This window comes from Gouania willdenowi, chromosome 5 (genome assembly GCF_900634775.1).
Source record: "Gouania willdenowi chromosome 5, fGouWil2.1, whole genome shotgun sequence".
Taxonomy (NCBI): Eukaryota; Metazoa; Chordata; class Actinopteri; order Blenniiformes; family Gobiesocidae; genus Gouania; species Gouania willdenowi.
Window position 1 is genome coordinate 7573099 of NC_041048.1, and position 19043 is coordinate 7592141.

The 19043-nt window shown below is 36.7% G+C and overlaps 1 protein-coding gene across 11 annotated transcripts in view; it reads right to left on the reverse strand.

The window, feature by feature from the left end:
- The window catches only part of rap1gapb (RAP1 GTPase activating protein b), a 121535-nt gene that overhangs the window by 77637 nt on the left and 24855 nt on the right, over positions 1–19043 (reverse strand). For 8 of the 11 annotated variants that reach the window (XR_003674048.1, XR_003674049.1, XR_003674052.1 and 5 more), the window contains exon 1: positions 8154–8327. The exons of the other annotated variants lie outside the window; for them this stretch is intronic. Coding sequence is in view for 1 of the 8 variants with exons in the window: in XM_028446246.1 (XP_028302047.1) it covers positions 8154–8197 (44 nt within the window). In the remaining 7 variants the exon portion in view is untranslated. Of the gene's footprint in view, positions 1–8153; positions 8328–19043 lie in introns of those variants that run through there. 11 annotated transcript variants of the gene reach the window in all.

The following is a 19043-nucleotide window of genomic DNA, read 5'->3' on the forward strand; positions in this document are numbered from 1 at the left end:
CTCAACTCCAGACCAAACATATTGTTGCTATTTAACATATTGTAAAATACTACGTTCAAGTACAATGCAGTTAGAAATATGTAATACAGTCCCAACAATAATAGGGTGACCATATTTTGATTCTGATTCTGACCTTGACATACTCAAAGCACTCAATGTTTCCTTGTATCTACTTTACACTACACTATACACGAGACATGGGTAACTGGTGGGCCGGGGGCCACATGGGGCCCTTGGCCAAATTTTATGCGGCCCCTAAAGTAAATGTACAAAATGAGAGAAAAAAACACAAAACAAAAGCAAGAACACATTAAAAAATACAAAGAATTACAACATTGCAGAAAAATACAGAAAATACTCCAAAAACACACAAAACTACTATAAAAATGAACAAACTGACACAAAATGAGTCAAAAACTAGACAAAATTACAGAAAATGACAACAAAAGTACACAAAAAGACAAGAGAAACAAAAACTGCTAAATGACAACATAAATACACAATAGGAATTTAAAAATAACAGACATTTTACAGGAAAAATTCAGAAAATAACAACAGAAAATGCAATCATAACAAGCAGGACAAAAACAAACATGACAGAAAAACACACGCTAATGTGGCCCTTAGAGCAAATAAACACATTTTTACGGCCCTTGCGGTGATGGAAGTTGCCCATCTCTGCTATACACTGTAGTAGATAAATAAGTTATTATCCATAAGGTTTAAAATATAATTTATCTCTTCATAACAGACTTAAAAACAATCTGAAATCAGTGGTGACTCAAGTCAAAGCCCTTTATTATGCATTATTACAATAAGTCCTTGAAAAATCTGATATAAACCTTCTTAAAATCTCTCAATCACTGAAACAATGAGAAACATCTCCTAGAAATTAAAACTATAGCAAAAAAAAACATCAAGGCTTATAGAACATTAAATATACACTTCAATAAATAACTGTGACCTATAAAGAGCCACTCCTTAGTTTTCAGAAACTGGTGGAATTTCTCAGACAGAGCAAAATATTAGCGAAGTTACGGTCTTTTAAATTAACGTGTTCACCTAGAACCTGGATATTTTCATTTAGGGTCCGGGCAAAGAGGATAAATCCAGGTAAATCCAGACGTATGGTCACCCTAAACCAGAGGTGGGCAACTATCAGAGCTGGGGCCACAAAAATGCATTTAGAATTTAGAATATTAAACAATCTGAACTTTAATACAGGAAAGAACAAAGAGTTTTGCCTTTGTCGTCCTTTTGTGCGGGTTTTCTTGGTGTTATTGAGTTCTTAGACATTTTTTGCGTTTTTTAATTTATTTTGTCTATTTTCTTGTCAATGAGGTCAATTTTTGTTGCCTTTTTGTGTGCTTATCGAGTGCGTTTTTTCTTACATTTTTGTGTCATTGTTGTCATTTTGTGGATTGTTCTGACATTTTGTGCAATTTCATTGGTATTTTGTGTGTCTATAAAGTCTTTTTGTAAATGTTGTTGTTTTTGTAGTCATTTTTTTAAGTGGTTGTTTAGCAGTGGCGTGCAGTCAGGGTAGGCAGGGTAGGCAGTGCCTACCCAAGGGTGAATTGATATTTTAATTATTTGTTTTAATTGTAAAATAATTATAATTTATTTTTCAATTTTCGATAGCCTATACATTTGAAAGTGACAGCATTTTGTGCGTTTCATAGCCCAAATCACATAAACATTGCTATTTCCTCGTACAGGAGGAGGCCACACCCCTTCTCGAAAGCACATTGCAGCTGTGCCTCTGGCCCCATTGCGTGTTTTAATTTGTTTGCGATGCCTTTACGTAAAAAGGATGATTGCTACGCTGCCTTTGGACGTAACTGTGCTATGCTAAATGCTATACGTGCGTTCAGAGTGCATAAGTGAATTGATACAGCGTAGCCGCTGCTGCTATTGTTTATGTTTCTTTAATGGTGTTTTACGATGTTGATTTTGTTAGATTAACACTTGCCAGCATAAACATATGACATTGTCATATGCCCTGCCTACCCAACCCTAGTGGTCGCGGCACATCACTGTTGTTTAGTGTGTCTTTGCTCTCATTTTGTGCATGTACTTTTGTTGACATTTTGCATTTTCTGTTTCTTTAGTTTTGTGTTATATTGGACGAAATATAACTTCCAACTACACCTTATTAGGATTATCCTTTGTGGCAAGAATTTGGTGCAGCGCAGCCATAATTATCTTTATTGAGACCAGTGATGCTAACCAAGCACATGCCATTAGCACAGTTCGCCCAATCTGAAAAAGAAGAATTGATTGGACATTAGCAGCTAATCAGTGTTCAGTGGCTCAGTAAGATTAATCTGTAGGTGGAGGAAAATCACCTCAGTGATGCACTCTGAGATCCCATTTACAGTTAACAGCCTTTTTCAGCACTTGGAAAAAGAAAAGTGATTGATTGCATTTCAGTGATTTATTTTTATTTGTATTAGTGTTGTTATTTTTAGGAATATGACCCCATTTTAGGCTCCAGACTCCATTCATGTACTGTGTTTTTTTTTGTTTTATTTTTTTTAATCATGATTACAGTAGTTTTGAAGAGCTTTGCAATATCACACACATTCACCCATTCACAGAGACATCATTAGACGCTAATCTTCCAACTTAGCTTTTGTGTCTTTCCAGAGTCAAACTACTAAACTCTCCATTACAAGACAACCAATCTAGCATCTAAGCCACAGTCACCCTGTCTATACTTTTCATTTCAGTCTCTTTTTTTTCTTAAAACAATATTTTACTCACTAATATACCAGAGCCTTATTTTTTATTTTGGGGGGGAAATAATTTCTCTGCCCCCTGATGCATGAGATAGCAAAAAAAGTAATTCTTATACCTCAAAATAAAATCATTTTCCTATAGATAAAAATCAATGTCCATCAGGCAGGAGTGTAACAATAATAATAAAAAGATAGATCTCTCCTAATCTATCCTAAACCAAAGGCCAGTTACACTTCCTTTGAAAGCCTGGTTCTAAATTTATCTCATATCGAATCAAAAACCTGCCAGCCAGTCTTATTTGCGATAATTTACCGTCCTCCAGGCCCTTATTCTGAATTTCTATCAGAATTCTCTGAGTTTATATCAAACTTAGTCCTCAGTTCTGATAAAATACTGATAGTAGGAGATTTTAATATCCATGTGGACAAAGATAGTGATAGCCTGAGCTCAGCCTTTATGTCCCTAATAGACTCAGTTGGCTTTTTTCAAACTATTAATGAAGCTACTCATCGTTTAAATCATACTCTTGATCTTGTTCTAACATATGGTCTTGATATTAATGAACTAAAAGTCTACCCTGAAAATCCTCTGCTATCAGATCACTTTTTAATATCTTTTAACATTATCCTAGAGGATCTCGCACTGTGCAATAAAATAGTTACAAGTAGAAATCTATCCAACAGTGCTGTGGCTAAATTTAAAGAGGCCATTCCTGCTGCCTTAAACTCAGTGCACCATCCAATAAATAACTATGATATTAATTATAACCCCTCTCAACTGGATCTGCTTGTCGATAGCTCTGCTAGTCTACTAAAATCCACCTTGGACTCAATTGCCCCATTGAGGGAAAAAACTATTAAACGTCAGAGGAAAGCTCCGTGGTTTAGCTCTGAAACTCACACACTCAAACAGACAACCCGTAAATTAGAGAGAATGTGGCGCTCCAATAAAACAGAGGAGTCACGAATACTTTGGCAAGAAAGCCATAGTAAATACATGACAGCCTTACGACATAGTCGATCTACATACTACTCCTCACTAATTGAAGAAAATAAAAATAATCCGAGGTACCTTTTCAGCACTGTAGCCAGGCTAACACAAAGTCAGAGCTCTATTGAGCCCATGATTCCTCTAGCCCTCAGCTGTGAGGACTTTATGACATTTTTTAACGATAAAATTCACAAGATTAGAGATAAAATTAGCCACTCCCTGCCTTCACCTGGGCCTGCTGTACCATTAAATGTAAATAGGCCTAACCTAAACTGTTTCACACATATAGGACTTCAGGAACTTAACTCTATTATTTCATCCTCCAAACCATCGACCTGCCTTTCAGATCCGATCCCAACTAAGCTGTTTAAAGAAGTTGTTCCCCTAGTCTGCCCATCTTTGTTGGAGACAATAAATATATCCCTATCAATAGGCTACGTGCCACAGTCCTTTAAAGTAGCTGTAATCAAACCCCTTCTCAAAAAACCTACTCTTGATTCCAGCACTTTAGCAAACTACAGGCCTATATCTAATCTTCCTTTTATTTCAAAGATTCTTGAGAAAGTTGTGGCAGCTCAGCTCTGTGAATTTCTTCAAAACAACAGCCTGTTCGAGGACTTCCAGTCAGGCTTTAGAGCTCAACACAGCACAGAGACTGCTTTAGTTAAAGTAACTAATGATCTACTCTGGGCTTCAGATGAAGGACGACTCTCAGTGCTGGTTTTATTAGATCTTAGTGCAGCTTTTGACACTATAGATCACTATATTCTACTAGAGAGATTAGAGAAATTACTTGGAATCACAGGGACTGCCCTAAACTGGTTTAAGTCCTACCTATCTGATAGGTACCAGTTTGTACACGTGAATAATAAGTCTTCTGTGTACACTAAAGTAAGCTACGGGGTTCCTCAGGGCTCTGTGCTAGGTCCAATCCTCTTCTGTATCTATATGATCCCCCTTGGTAATGTTATGAGAAAATACTCTGTTAACTTCCACTGCTATGCTGATGATACCCAACTGTATGTATCAATGAAGTCAGGTGAGACAAATCAGCTATCTAAACTTGAGGCCTGTCTAAAGGACATTAGGGCCTGGATGGACCAAAATTTTCTTCTTCTCAACTCAGACAAGACTGAGCTCATTGTACTGGGCCCGCGACACCTTAGAGAAACCTATGCTAGCCTAACTGCCCTAGATGGCATTACTCTGGCACAAAGCACAACTGTTAGAAACCTTGGGGTTCTATTTGATCAGGACTTATCCTTCAACTCTCACATAAAACAAACTTCAAGAACTGCCTTCTTTCATCTCCGTAACATTGCTAAAATCAGATCTATCCTGTCTCAGGGCGACGCCGAAAAACTAGTCCATGCTTTTGTTACCTCTAGACTGGATTATTGTAATTCTCTTTTAGCAGGCTGCCCGAGCAAGTCGCTTAAGACACTTCAGCTGGTTCAAAATGCTGCAGCACGTGTACTGACTAAAACTAGGAGAAGAGATCACATTACTCCTGTATTAGCCTCTCTGCATTGGCTTCCCATAAAATATAGAATAGAATTCAAGATTCTTCTTCTCACTTATAAAGCCCTAAATGGACAGGCACCAGTCTATCTCAAGGAGCTTGTAGTGCCATACAATCCCCCCAGAACACTACGCTCTCAAAATGCTGGACTACTCGTTGTTCCATTCATCTCTAAAAGTAGTATAGGAGGAAGAGCTTTCAGTTATCAGGCCCCACTTCTCTGGAACCATCTACCAACCACGGTTCGGGGGGCAGACACCCTCTCTACCTTTAAGGTTAGGCTCAAAACATTCCTCTTTGATAAAGCTTTTAGTTAGGAACCAGCTCATAGCTCATAATTAAGATGCAATAGGCATAGACTGCCGGGGGGGGGGGTCTGGCATGCTCGGTTGGAGAGAGGTTGGAGAGGGCGTTAAGAGAGAGGTCATTTAGGTTAGAGAGGGACCGGAGAGGGTCCCATTCCTCTTTCAAACACTCCCTCTATGTCTGCTTACTCCCTTGTGTGTTTGCTCCTGTACTCCTTCTGGCTTTTGTCTTGCAGGTCCGTGGGATCCTCAGTGTGGAGTTACAGAGACTCAGCGGCTCTGTCTCCACCCTTTTCTCTGCACACACCCAACACAGCATAACGTGGATGGCTGTTCATCATAGGAATGGGATCCACACAAGGTTCCTGCTGCTTAACAGAAGGTTTTCCTTGCCGCCATGATGAATTCATGTTGGGTGTGGGATACATATGTATGTGTATATACGTATATATGCATATGTGTGTATCCATAAAATGAAGAGTCCGTCCTTAAGACTGCTCTACTGTAAAGTGCCTTGAGATACCATTGGTTATGATTTGGCGCTATACAAATAAAGATTGATTGATTGATTGATTGATTGATTGAAATAACACGCTACGTTTGTTGTTTTTGTTGCTGCTGTGAGGCAATTAATATAGATTAAAAAAAAGCAAATATAAAGTAGTGAACAGGATGTTTTCACGTCAAGGCAATAACGACATTGACAGCAGAACATAAATATGTATTATTGTTGTATAAATTGACTTTTGCTGACATGAAATGAAGCTTTCCGTTGTATTCTTTCTTTGTTCTTCTTTTTCAGATTTAGTGACAAATTAAAATGCCAATAATTTAAACAAAGTGATGATACTACATTGAATCTAAGGGATTGACCTGTGTTTATGTGATAAAAATGGGCGTGTTGACATGTCTCTCCTCTGTCTTTTATCTGTCTCTATGTTTTCACTGTGCATTTTAACTGTTTATATGTTTCATGTGTAACCCCACTGCTTACCAGGTCATCACTGTAAAAGAGAACTGGTTTTCAACTGACCTCATCTAGTAAAATAAAGGTTATATTTAAAAAAAATACTTTATTATACTGCACTTTATTAGTTTGTTTGTTCACTCACACTGAAATGCAGTTGTATTTAATAGCTGAATATTTATTATCCCAATAACCAATGAATTGATAATCCATTGACTGTTAATTTCATTGCTTGATTGCAAAGATGAAACAGAAAACTATTCAAAATTACATAAACTAATGCAGTTTTTATAACTTCTCACTGAGGGTTATCATGTACAATTCAATTAAATGTAATTCAACTTTATATATATATGCAGTACATTGCACAAATTAAAAGTAATCTGGAAGCGCGATCAAAATATAAAATTTTTAAGAAAAAAAAAAAACCCAACAAATCCACATGAACAACAAAGCTTCACTTGCCATTTTTCACTTGTAAAGCTTTAGTTCAGGGGTCACCAGGTAGCTCGTATGGACCACGTGAGGGACCCACAGCAGCTCTAGTCACCAATGAGCTCCATCTAAAACCTGATTTACTTTCCAGAATTCAAACCCACAAAAATAAATACATATGAGAGATGGAGTTGTTAAAATTACATTTTGCTGCACGTGACAAAGTTTTAGTATTAAATGAACCATCTTTAAATGTTTATTTTCACTGAAACATTGTGACAAATGTTTTTAAGCTCACTGGTATGTTATATAGTGTAAATTTTGATATATATATATATATATAAGATATATTCAAAAACTCAAGGTGTATTTTGGTAAAATATGGCATAATTGTTACATTTTACAAATGTTACATGTTTTCAGTTAAAATTTGTTTGTTAGTCACTAGTAAAATAGGAAGATGATTATTTTCTATGAAATATAATGAAAATTAAATAATTGCATACATTAGGATAGAAAACGTGTTGCGTGTTGAAAATTAAAAATTTCTTACCTTATTATCTTACCCTCTAATTAAAGTGAAAGCGTGAACATTCAGTATTTAAGAAGCTCTTTTGTAATTGTTATTGGGCGGTGGGCCTCTTGTGTGTGAGGAATAATCATAATCTACATTGAATTACCTTTGAAATAATATATCACACGACTATGTCCCCATAAATTTGGAAATTACCGGAAATGTGTCAATGATTCGGTACCACCAATCGTCGTAATATTTGACTCGCAAATAAATGAGAAATCAACTTTTTTTTTTTTTCTTGCTCCTCTCGGCCCCAAATCAAAAACCGGGCTATGAGCGTCAATGCGTACACATCCATAGATTATACAGTATCTACCAAATTTCAGCCCGATCCATTCACAAAGAAAAGTAGTATTTTAACAAGAAGAAGAAGAAAGTGAGTGGCGTTGTGAGTCCAGTATAGCTTGACCTACAAACTTCTTCAGAGCCTTTGCCACAGGTGGAACACTGGAATAGACCTTTAAAGCATTAAACATTAGCTGCCCTCACACTGCTCCAGGGCTTCTGGCTCCACATAAAAGGAACACCAGTATCCCCAGTTTAAATGCACCATTTGGCAACAGGTGAACTGCAGAAGCAGGAAGATGAAGGCAGATTGTTTGTCCATGCTCTTACCCTCCATAAGCCCCAAAGGTGAAACTCCTTCTCCTCTGAGACATTCTGTTGAACGGCTGATGAAGCTCTCTTGGCTCAGTGTGGGTTATTAAAGCCGTTTATATGGACAGTAGCAGTTCCTTCTTCCTGTTTACATGTACATCTCCCTCCTCTCTCTCTCTCTACTAAGTTCTTCCTCTCCTCCCTCTCTGAGTGAGTGTGTTATATCTGAGAGTATTTCCTCTGTGTGTGTGTGTGTGTGTGTGTGTGTGTGTGTGTGTGTGTGTGTGTGTGTGTGTGTGTGTGTGTGTGTGTGTGTACACCTGAGCCCTCCCTCCCTCTATGTTTTGAAGATTCAGACTCGGTCAGATTAAGCAAAAGATACACCCTGATGTCTTTTTGTGCAGTTGTCTTGGTAACTAACAGTATGATTTCATTTCTCAGACTCAATCTGTGTCTACCCCCCCCACCCCCCCCCCCCCAAAACGCACACACACTTTATATTCCACAAAGATGTACTTCTACTTGCCATTAAATACAGGTTTCCAGATGTGAATCACACATGTATTTGTTTTTGAACGGTTCATGTGGAGAAAAAATCAAATACAAAAAATCTCAAAGACAAAAGTCAATCCTAGCCTTTTTATTCTATATCAGTGGTTCTTAAACAGGGGTATGTGTACCTCTCGGGGCACAGGAGCAAATTGCAGGAGGTACCTGGAAAGATTTAACAATTTATTTAAAAATAATCTTAAAATGTTCCTAGTTCTTTTTTAGGCAATTTGTTGAACAAATTCACCACAAACTAACATTACTGATTCTCAATAAAATACGATATTTTCTTGTAATTTTTTGAAACAGGATTACAACCATTTTACCACACTTAAGAGACAATAAATAGCCATGTGCTTACTACTGAAGTAAACACATAGAAGTTTCATGGTATTTAAAAAAAAAAAAAAAAAAAATCTTAACATGATTTTAACGTAAAAGCAGTTTTGATTGGAAAACTTCTAAAAAAGAAACTTGATTGGATTTCATTATTGAACGTTATAGTTTAGTTTTTATTAGTCTAAATTTAAAAAAAATTATATTTTCATCTTTGTTCACATGTATTTTTTTTTATTTTAAAAAAGTCTGATTTTTTTCCTTTAAAAAAATAAAGTGAACAAAAAAAAAAAAAAAAAAAAAAAAAATTTACATCGTTTGTATTTTTAGAAAGGTTATTTGGGCTCATCTGAATTAATCAGTCTCACCATTAATGACTCATTGTCTAATCCACAGATTGCCTTGGCACTTTAAATTCCACTCATTGTTTGGAATTTGTAGATCAAGCCTTAGGGAACCAACGTTTGAGACACATTTAGGGGTTTAAGAGAGCTGCTGTTCCACAAAAAAGTTTTTACTCTGTCAGCTGTGACGAGTTTCAGTGTGAGCTCGTGCACGCAAAAGATCGAGAACAAGCAAGGAGAAAGGGATTGGTTAAAAAAAACGTTTTGTTTTTTTTCCATTGGTCGAAGTTATTACAGGTTTAGAGCTGCTACGGTTGACGGATTTTCTTAATTCCTTTTTTAGAGCACATAAGATCTTAATTTCTGTCATGTCATGAAGACAATTTCAACCAAAAACTTAAAAAGTGTATCTGGAGAAAATTACCTACCCTAACTTTAACTTTTTTACTCACAAATATTTTATGAAGTTATTCTCATCAACTTAAAGACAGCACAATTAGACACACCTCAAACAAGAAGTTGGAAACACTCACAATCCCCCACTGAAGTGGATAATCTTCTCTTTTTAGATAAAAACATCACATTCAGTTTCTATATATCACACCTTCTTCTTCAGCCAACGCACCATCCCACCACCATGCAAGACAAAGTGCTTCAGGCGTTCCTTTGTTCCCACTGCCATACACCATTTAACTCCATTATTTAGCGCAATAACTGTCACTACACTGCGCTTCGATTGTTGTTTTGTTTTTGTTTTTAATGTCATTTACATCTGTTCTACACTTTTCTTACATTTTACATCTTATGTTGGTATTTTTATTGTGTTGCTGCAACACGTGACCTTATTCTCTGGTGATCTTTATTGATCAGAGATTTTTTTTTAAATAAATAAATAAATAAATAATAAAAAAAACGTTTCCCATAATCCCCAAAATGAAATGGATGTGTGGATAGTGATCTTCAATTTAAAATTACTCGTATACGAGTAGAGCTTAATCATGGTTAATGTCACCGATATTAAATGTATGCTTTCCATAGATCGGTGAAAGTGGCTGATAATCTAAAACTATTTGGGACTACTCATAATATATTCAAAGCATTGCATAGCTTGAGTTATTACCATTTCTTTAAAAAAAAAATTTTTTAAAAAAGGTAAAGATTCCTTAAAATCACCATTTTAATCCCTATTTAAATAACAGTTTTTTATTTAATAATCATTTGGTGTTTCTTCTTTTCATTCAAAATATTTCTGCTCTTAAAGATGATCACGCACTTATTAATTGTTGTTAATAAAAGAAAGAGATAAAACAGGAGAGGAAAGTGACAGACTTGTCAAGTTGTTTTGAAGCCAAACGACTCCATATCCATCCATTCAGAGGCTGTTTGAGAGCTTAGTGTGACATGAGCAGCTTACAATTCTAAGCAGACACACTTTTAAAAAGCATTTTAAAGCAACAGTGTCCTGCCTGTGTGCAAATTCACAGCAGAAGGGGCATGTCATTGCATTTTATCACAATTATATACAGATATTGGTAAAGTTACACAGCAAATAGTAAATAACAACGACTCCCTTTGTTTCGTAGCAAAGTGAGAAACTCTTTCTCTACTGGAGTGAAATTACAGAGTGCACTGACATTTTAAATCTCATTTATCAAGGGCAGACATTACCAGGAAACTTTTATTACATGATTATTTCCCTGCATCACTTATGCTAAATGTCCAAACACACTCTAAAGCACTCCGGCAGGATCTAAAGTACCTCAGGGTTGAATAAAAGGAACTGGAGGCTTTTATAATAATTAAAACAAATCTGTGGATTAATGACTTTAACCTTTTTAAAAAGACAAACGCTGTGTTTTTTTTTTTGTTTTTTGTTGACTAAATATTTTTCATCAACTTAATTTTTTAAGTGAAAACAATTTTTTTACTAATAAAAACTAAACTATAATGTTCAATGATGAAATCCAATCGGAGCTTTTTGAAGTTATCCAATCAAAACTGCTTTTATGTTAAAATCATGTTAAGATTTATTCAGACAACTTGTTATTAGGAAATTTACTTTGATCTCCTGCCAGTCTTCTTCAGAGGCATTTGCTGATCTCTTTGATGCGTCTTTTACTTCTGCCTAGTAATTCAAGCAAAGTTAATTATTATTATTATTTTTTTTAAATAATACTAAAGCAGTGCTCGTAGAAAATATGTATTGCTATAGAAAAGTGGGAGGTTAAGTAGCTTTTTCATGGATGGCCAAATGAGGTTGTGTTTGATGGTGGGACGTCAGGGACATTTAGGTTTGTTGTGAAATGTGTAGAGTGATAACTATTGTGTTTTCATATGTTTAAATGAATACATTTGGAAAAAGCAACGCACCAGCATGAAGTTATGCCTGGTGAAACACTTTGAGACACTCACGTTTACATGGGAGCTTTAATTCCTCTTTGATTCAGAAAAAAAAGTTACATCACGCACGCACACAGCGGATCGCTGCATCTGCTCCGCTCAAAACCAGGAGGTGGGGGGGGTGGGCTCTGCAGTGATTAGCTCTGCCGCGCACGTGGCAGCAACTGTCTCTGGCGCGCACGTGACTCTAGTGGCTTCGCTCTGGTGGCAGTGAACAATTTTATGAAATAATTAATCAACAGTACTAATGCAGAACAAACAAATCCGACGCTGCATACTTTTGAACCAAGCTGCAGCCTTGTTGAAAGTCTCAGGTCAATCTGAGCCTGATCCGCAGAGATATTTGAGTCAGACACAGACACACAGACACCGGCACACAGATTCCTTGCTTTAAAGAAAGATGTTCAGGTATAACTTTTTGGTTTGTTTGTTTTTTTTCAGGAAAAAAATCTATCATTCAAAAAACACAAAATTAACTTGCGGGAATCAAAACTACTTTTGTTACGTGGAAGGTGGGACAAGCCTAAGTTAATACCATTCCATATCAGGCTATTAATAAATGGTAATTGTGGCTTTAAAAAAAATGTATAACAGATGTAGTCGACTAAAATCTTAATGTCCTTTAGTTCACTAAAATACATTACTTGAAACAGTCTTGATGACTACATTTTGACTAAAGCTAAGTTGCATTTTAGTCGAAAGACCTAAAAGTTTTAACTGTGCTTTCATAATGAACACAGCCCCGCATCCCGATGACAAAATTTTGACCTAAAACAAAGTTGCATTTCATTCAAAAGATTTAAACTAAATCATAATTTACTGTCAAAATTGACACTGCACGGCGTTACCTTTCTACCCCAAGAAAATTCTGCGTAACAAAGATGATCAACCTTTCTTTCTGCAGTCGGAATATTTTATATCTACCTCACAGGCGCAGCACTCAGGAAATGTACCACATCCTTTATTCATATACTCGAACCAATGTCATTTCATTATCGTCTGGGATTCAGAAAGGATAAATGAGGTCACATCGTTGACAGTGGGTGGTAGAAAGGCAACATGAATGTGACTTAGATTAACTGTAACCTTGGTGAGCCCTTGTGTCAAACACTTTGGAGTTATTCATGAACTAAAGAAGGTAGAATTCAGTTTACCAGTTTGACAAAAGGAGCTCCATGCAAATGAGAGTTAATTCCCAGAACTTGGATTGTTTTTTTCCTCTGAACCACTTGACATGATAATAAGAAAGTGAAGGTTAGCTGCTATAATAAATGTGCAGTACACATAGATTCATATCTGTGGCAGTTTGCTGAATCCCTGTGGAATTAATTTAATTAATGCTGCCATGTTTTACCAACACTTCGTATCCACTCAAGCCTCTGTTTAACATGTTCCCTGCATGTGGGTTTAGTTATGACCATGTTTCATGGATTAACACTTTTACATGGCCATTTTGCTGGTAAATGACAAAACTAAGAAAAGATTAAGCTGTTTGTTTTTCTTAATCTCCAAAGGACAACAGAACAAAGCTGTGAAGAATGTTTAGCACCTGTGTAGGATTTACTGTTGCTATAGTTTGTACATGAAAAACAATATCACACTGTAATCATTGTTTAAGAAGGTTTGTTGTGTGTGAAGTAGGATTTAATACTGTGTAAGGTCTAACTTTGTTTTTCCAACTCAGGGTTTTTTTTTTACAAATACAAAGAATTTTCAGAAACCGCAGCATATTTTCAGTGACGCTACCCCTGTTTGAAACAAAGAAAAACCAATGTCAAGCCCACGTTTTTTTATAAACAGGCAGCTGAAACTCTGTTCTGACACATTCACAGTGTCCAACTGGGTTTTTTATTCATACAAGTCACATAAAACTGCTGGATATTATCATTTTTATTAGATAAAGACAGTGCAGACCTCATAGCTCAATGATACTGATATGATAAAAAGCAAAAGGTTGAAATTCCCACTTTAAAGTATGTTTTCATCCCCAACGTAAACACTGCATTTGTCAACATTGTTGGAAAAGTTATATGCATTGCATTGTGGGGTTTGGAGTCCTGTAGACGGTGTTTTTACTATGATTTCTTGTATTTTCCCATACTGTAAGTGAGTTACGAACACATTTCTGGTGTTTTCATGGCCTGAAAGTTGCAGCAGAGGTGGGTAGAGTAAAATGACTGTTATATGTAAATAAAATTTACTCAAGTAAAAGTAGAAGTAGTGATCCAAAATACTTACTTGAGTAAAAGTGAAAAAGTACACAGTAAAAAAGTACTCAGTATCATCTTATTTATTCAAAAACATCAAAATCACAACATCTGTTCTTAGAACTTATACATTCAAACGCTTTGTAAGGAAAACGTGACAAATAAGAGCAATTTGACCTTCTCTCCTTTCCGTAATTTCCTCCCATCACCCTTTCTTCTCTCTGCCTCCTTCCTGTCCATCATCCTCCCCCCTTCTCTGTCTTCTGCACACCTCTACTCATCACCCCCTCTCTATACCACCCCATCCCCTCCTCTTGATGCTGAACCTCATTTTCCTATTTACTTTGTATATCAGTATTAATTATTTATAGATAAATGAAGTGAAAAACCAAATATAACTGTTAAAACTTAAGATTGACATAAGCTCAGGCATTCCAGGGTGACCTGCATGTTTTGAGGCAAAACAGTCACTTTGTGAAGTGTCGGGTAATTTTCAGCAGGAGTTAATTCTCAAGGTTTTTCCTGAGCAGTTTGCTCCTTTTGGCCCTGAAAAGGATCCCAGCAAGACTAAAAAGTCTCTCGCAGGCTGCAGAGGCAGGCAGACCGGTGTTGAGCTTGACTGACAACTGCTTCACTTGAGGGAACGAGTGTAAAATTTCGAGTAATAATTTGAGGAAATTGGCAATATCTTCTAAAAATGTAGTTATTTCAATGATTTGCGATGAAAAATTACTGCAATCACGTGATTATAAGCATGGAAAACTATGAGTCCTCACAAATATTGTGGCGTTTTATTGAATGTATGTAGTTAGAGGTGCTTAAATATTGACAGCTGATGTAGTTTGTAATTTACACTATAATTAATTTCATTTTCACTGTCTTTTTACTTTCTCCTGGGAGCCAAATCCATTTCTCTAAAGGGCCGGATATGGCCCTCGGTCCTTGAATTTCACTCTAATAGGTCAAATGGAGCAAAGCCTTTGCTTGTAGTTTAGTATTCACATCAACGCATTATTGCAACATCAATTCTTAATGTTCCAGGAAGCCCACATACTGTATATTCCTATTTGAAACACCATCACATATTCTAAAATGGAATTCTGGACTAAACATAGAGTCATATATAGAGTGTAGGATCATAAAAACGTCATTAATAAAAAATCAGACAGACTTTCCTTAAAGCTGAGAAACATCTCGATGTCCCGCCCTAAACAGCTACACTTCCTCACTGCCTCTGCAATCTACCAGAAGCCACGCCTCTACTTTTCTGCACGCGCATCGCGGAACATAACAAGGTCGCATCGGGTCGCATTGATATAAGTCTATGGGTCAGGTAGGAACCAAAATCATATTTACCTGTTTGCTGTTGTGACACACGGCCTTGTTTCCGTGCACAGTTCTACATTCACTTTGATTGACAGTCTCAAAAACACCAAGTTGAAGCCTATTGGCTGGGCACAGTTCGCAATCATTTCCATTTGTATAGGGGTCTATAGGACGAAGGAGGGACTTATATACATTAATGTATATGAATGACCACCGGCAGTAGATCATAGTAAAAGACTAGTTTGGTCTTTTTATGAATTTCAAAAGAATCATACATAAACATAGATTTCTCAGAAACTTTGGATATCAGCTTTAAGGTAATGGAGGGTGTCTGGGCTTTGATTCCAAATACAGGCAAAATGCTTTGTAAGAGAAATGAGAGCAACTGCATCGCAATTCAGAGACCAAATGCAAAGTCATTACATCCCTTGATCTCAATTTCTAAGAATTAGAAGACAATATCATATTCAGTCAATATTAGTATACATCTAACATATTTAGGCTTTACATTCCTTCTGTATTTCCTCATTTATTGTGATTGATGATGAAAGTCTCAATAACCTGCTTATTGGAAAGCACTCGAAGATGGGTATCCATGAATCCTGAATGAATGGCTCTCTTCTTCTTCTTCTTCTTTTTTTTTCTTTCTTTGGAGGCAGTAATATTCCTCTTTGAAGCGATCACCCCATAATGACGCCTGTAATGAGTTTAACTCAGACTCATCTGAAGCTCCCATGAGTTGTTGGAAAATACTGGGAAATCATCAGAGTGATCCCATCATACACGACCACAAGACTTCATCATCATAAGCCTTGTTTGAAGAAAATTGAGTTTTATTGTCATGAGTGAGATTGACTTGTTCTCAGTAAAATACGTCAAATTACTTCCTTTTTGAAAAAAATGCTTTGATTGCAGCAAAATAAGGTGACTTAAGGTGACTTATTTCCAACACATGAGTATTTTAGCAACAGGGTGAGCCATATTTAAGCTTGTAATAACTTGACACCAAAATAATCTGTAAAACTGCATTTCTTTTTGTTAAAAACAAGGTTTAAATGCATAAGAAGACTGCAAATATGTAGTAACTTAGAATATTTGCGCTCACTTTGATTTATAAACAACTTACTAAATTACTTTTGTAATTTATTCTGCTATTCAAAGTGTCAAAATATCCTGTGTTGCGAATGTCTGGCCATGACTGCTGTTTTAAAAAAAAATATTTAAATTACTCTTTTATTTTAGTTATATTATTGTCCTGTATAAGATATCAAAGTATTTCAGTTTTTATTTCCATACAAATATGACCCAAATGACAAATGTTTACCTATAGCAAACATACAGAATAGTTTTATAGACCAGTGATTCTCAACTGGTGGGTCGGGACCCAAAAGTGGGTCGCGGACCTGTACTGAGTGGGTTGCGAATAGCTGGTCAAAAATACTTGGAGTCTCTCATGTTGGACTTGTCTTTTATTTTGAAAGAAACTTTTCTTTTGACAGGCATGCTGTGAAGTGCATGTTGCACAGGAAAATATATAGATTTATGTTTTTGAAAAAGAATGTGTGTTTTCAACAGCTATTTTTGAAAAACCTGGGGCGCGATTTAATGGCCGTGGAAAAATGTGGGTCCCAGGGTGAGACCAGTTCAGAACCCCTGTTATAGACTATGTCACAAAAAAGTGAATAATGAGCAGCTTGGTAGAGGCCATTTTTAAATGTAATAAAAACACTCGTCGCAAAGTCAATGCTGCGGATTTTGCGATTTCAATACAAGTGCACTCCAGATTAACCTTCATCCAAGCCGTGAATTAGTTTGTTAGAGCTGGAATTCAACCTCAGTAAAATTATCCACTGTGTTGTTATTCCCTGTCACAAAGTGTGGAAGTGGGATATAGGTTTGAGCTCCGTCCATCCATGCGTACGTCCGAGTTAAAGGGGACAGCTTTTCTCAGAAACTGTTTACGATAGAATAACCAAAGTTGGTGTGTGGCTTCAGAGTATCAATACCTTGATGGAGTTAGAAAATGAGACGTGCACAATTATTTTTTCCGGAGTTATTGTCCTTGTTCCATTTTTCTTTACTATGTTCGAGGTATCTTCAAAGGGGACAGCTTTTCTTCGAAAACATTTGAGATAGTTAGTAATTTTACATCTGATGTGGTAATATTTTCTTATGTATACATCAAACTTCTTAGATTTAGGACATTTAGGAAATGGTTGTCAGTTATAATGACAACCAATCTGGCGGAGGATGTTGATGACTATGTCTTCTTGTTTCATAATGTGTTTGAAGCAGTTTATCACCTGTCAGTGGGAGCCTAGGGGTTAAAGAGGTAAGTGGAGGGTTGCAGGTAAGAATGACCTCCGTGAGCCCATTAACAAAGCCCTTAACCTCCAAATGCATGCACGCTCACTGCGTCCAATGGGATGGGTTTGTACCGTTCGATGCAGACACACACTGTGTATGTATTGGAAAAACATGGTTTCTTCAACTAGCAGTCCAATTAAATCAATTATAAAAACAGCCTTCTGCCTCCAAAAGAAGACAGAACACACTAGTCCAGTTTTCAAGTCTTCACACTGGCTCCCAGTCAGCTTAGAAATAGACTTTAAAGTTCTGCTGCTGGTGTATACATTTGTGAATGGGTTTGTTCCAGAATACATCAGATGTTAGTCAGGTACGAACTCAGCAGGTCTCTCAGATCTATGGACACAGGTCAGATAGTGGAGCCCAGAGTTCACAGCAATCATTGTGATGCTGCTTTTAGTTGTTATGCTGGCATTGACCTGATCTGACAAAATTAACATTAACAGAATGAAACTAAAAATAGAAATACTTTGAAATTGTATATAAGACTAGAAAACATGTAGGAAATCATGTCAAATGGGGCAGAAGATAAATGTGAATAGATCTAGAGTAGTTTTAAAGATGTTTTTGAAATAGCAGTTGTGGCCAGTGCTTAATTTGTAAATCATCAGGTCCCGGAACACACGTCGGTTGTTGTTCCAGCAGTAAGAGAGAGACAAAAATGTCACGGAATACATTTTTTTAAGTGCCTTTAGCTCACTCAATGGACCAATAATATCACATAAACACAAACAACCAATTAACCTAAATGTTTAATAAAAGAATGATGAATCAGCATTAAAGAAGCACGGACAACCGCCCGTTACGGAGCGTATCAGTCTCTCACTTTGAGTGACAGCTGTCAAATCTGCCGTGTTTCAGCACCAAGGACAGCACAACATCACCACTAATTTAGTCACAAAGGTCACAAAACTTTCAGAACACAATAACTCACAAATACAAAAATATTTACAAACTTTTACACCCACAACATAAGGCCACAACTCCTCTAATGAATCAGCAGCACAGCAGGAAATGAAAATAAAACATGTGCTTGCCTTTTTATTTGTCAAAACAGTCATAAAAACAGTCATGGAGCTCTTTGTATCCTTTTTTTTTTACATATTTCACAGCGGAGGTCTGCCTTGTTTTTCATAAGCCAAGAGTCGCAGCTCATCCTGGCTTTGAACTCAGCCTCTGTCTTAATGTCCAAACCAGAACTTTGACCTTTGTCTCATTCCCTTCTCATGTTCCCTGGATAGTTGTCCTCCTGTGTCCTGTCTGTTGGAGGCAGGTTCTCCTCCATTAGCATCTCTGCTACAGGTGCTGCACTCGCTCCAGTAACTGCTGCCATGCTGCTGCTTTTTCCTGCAATTTCTACAGAAACAACCTTGGACTTA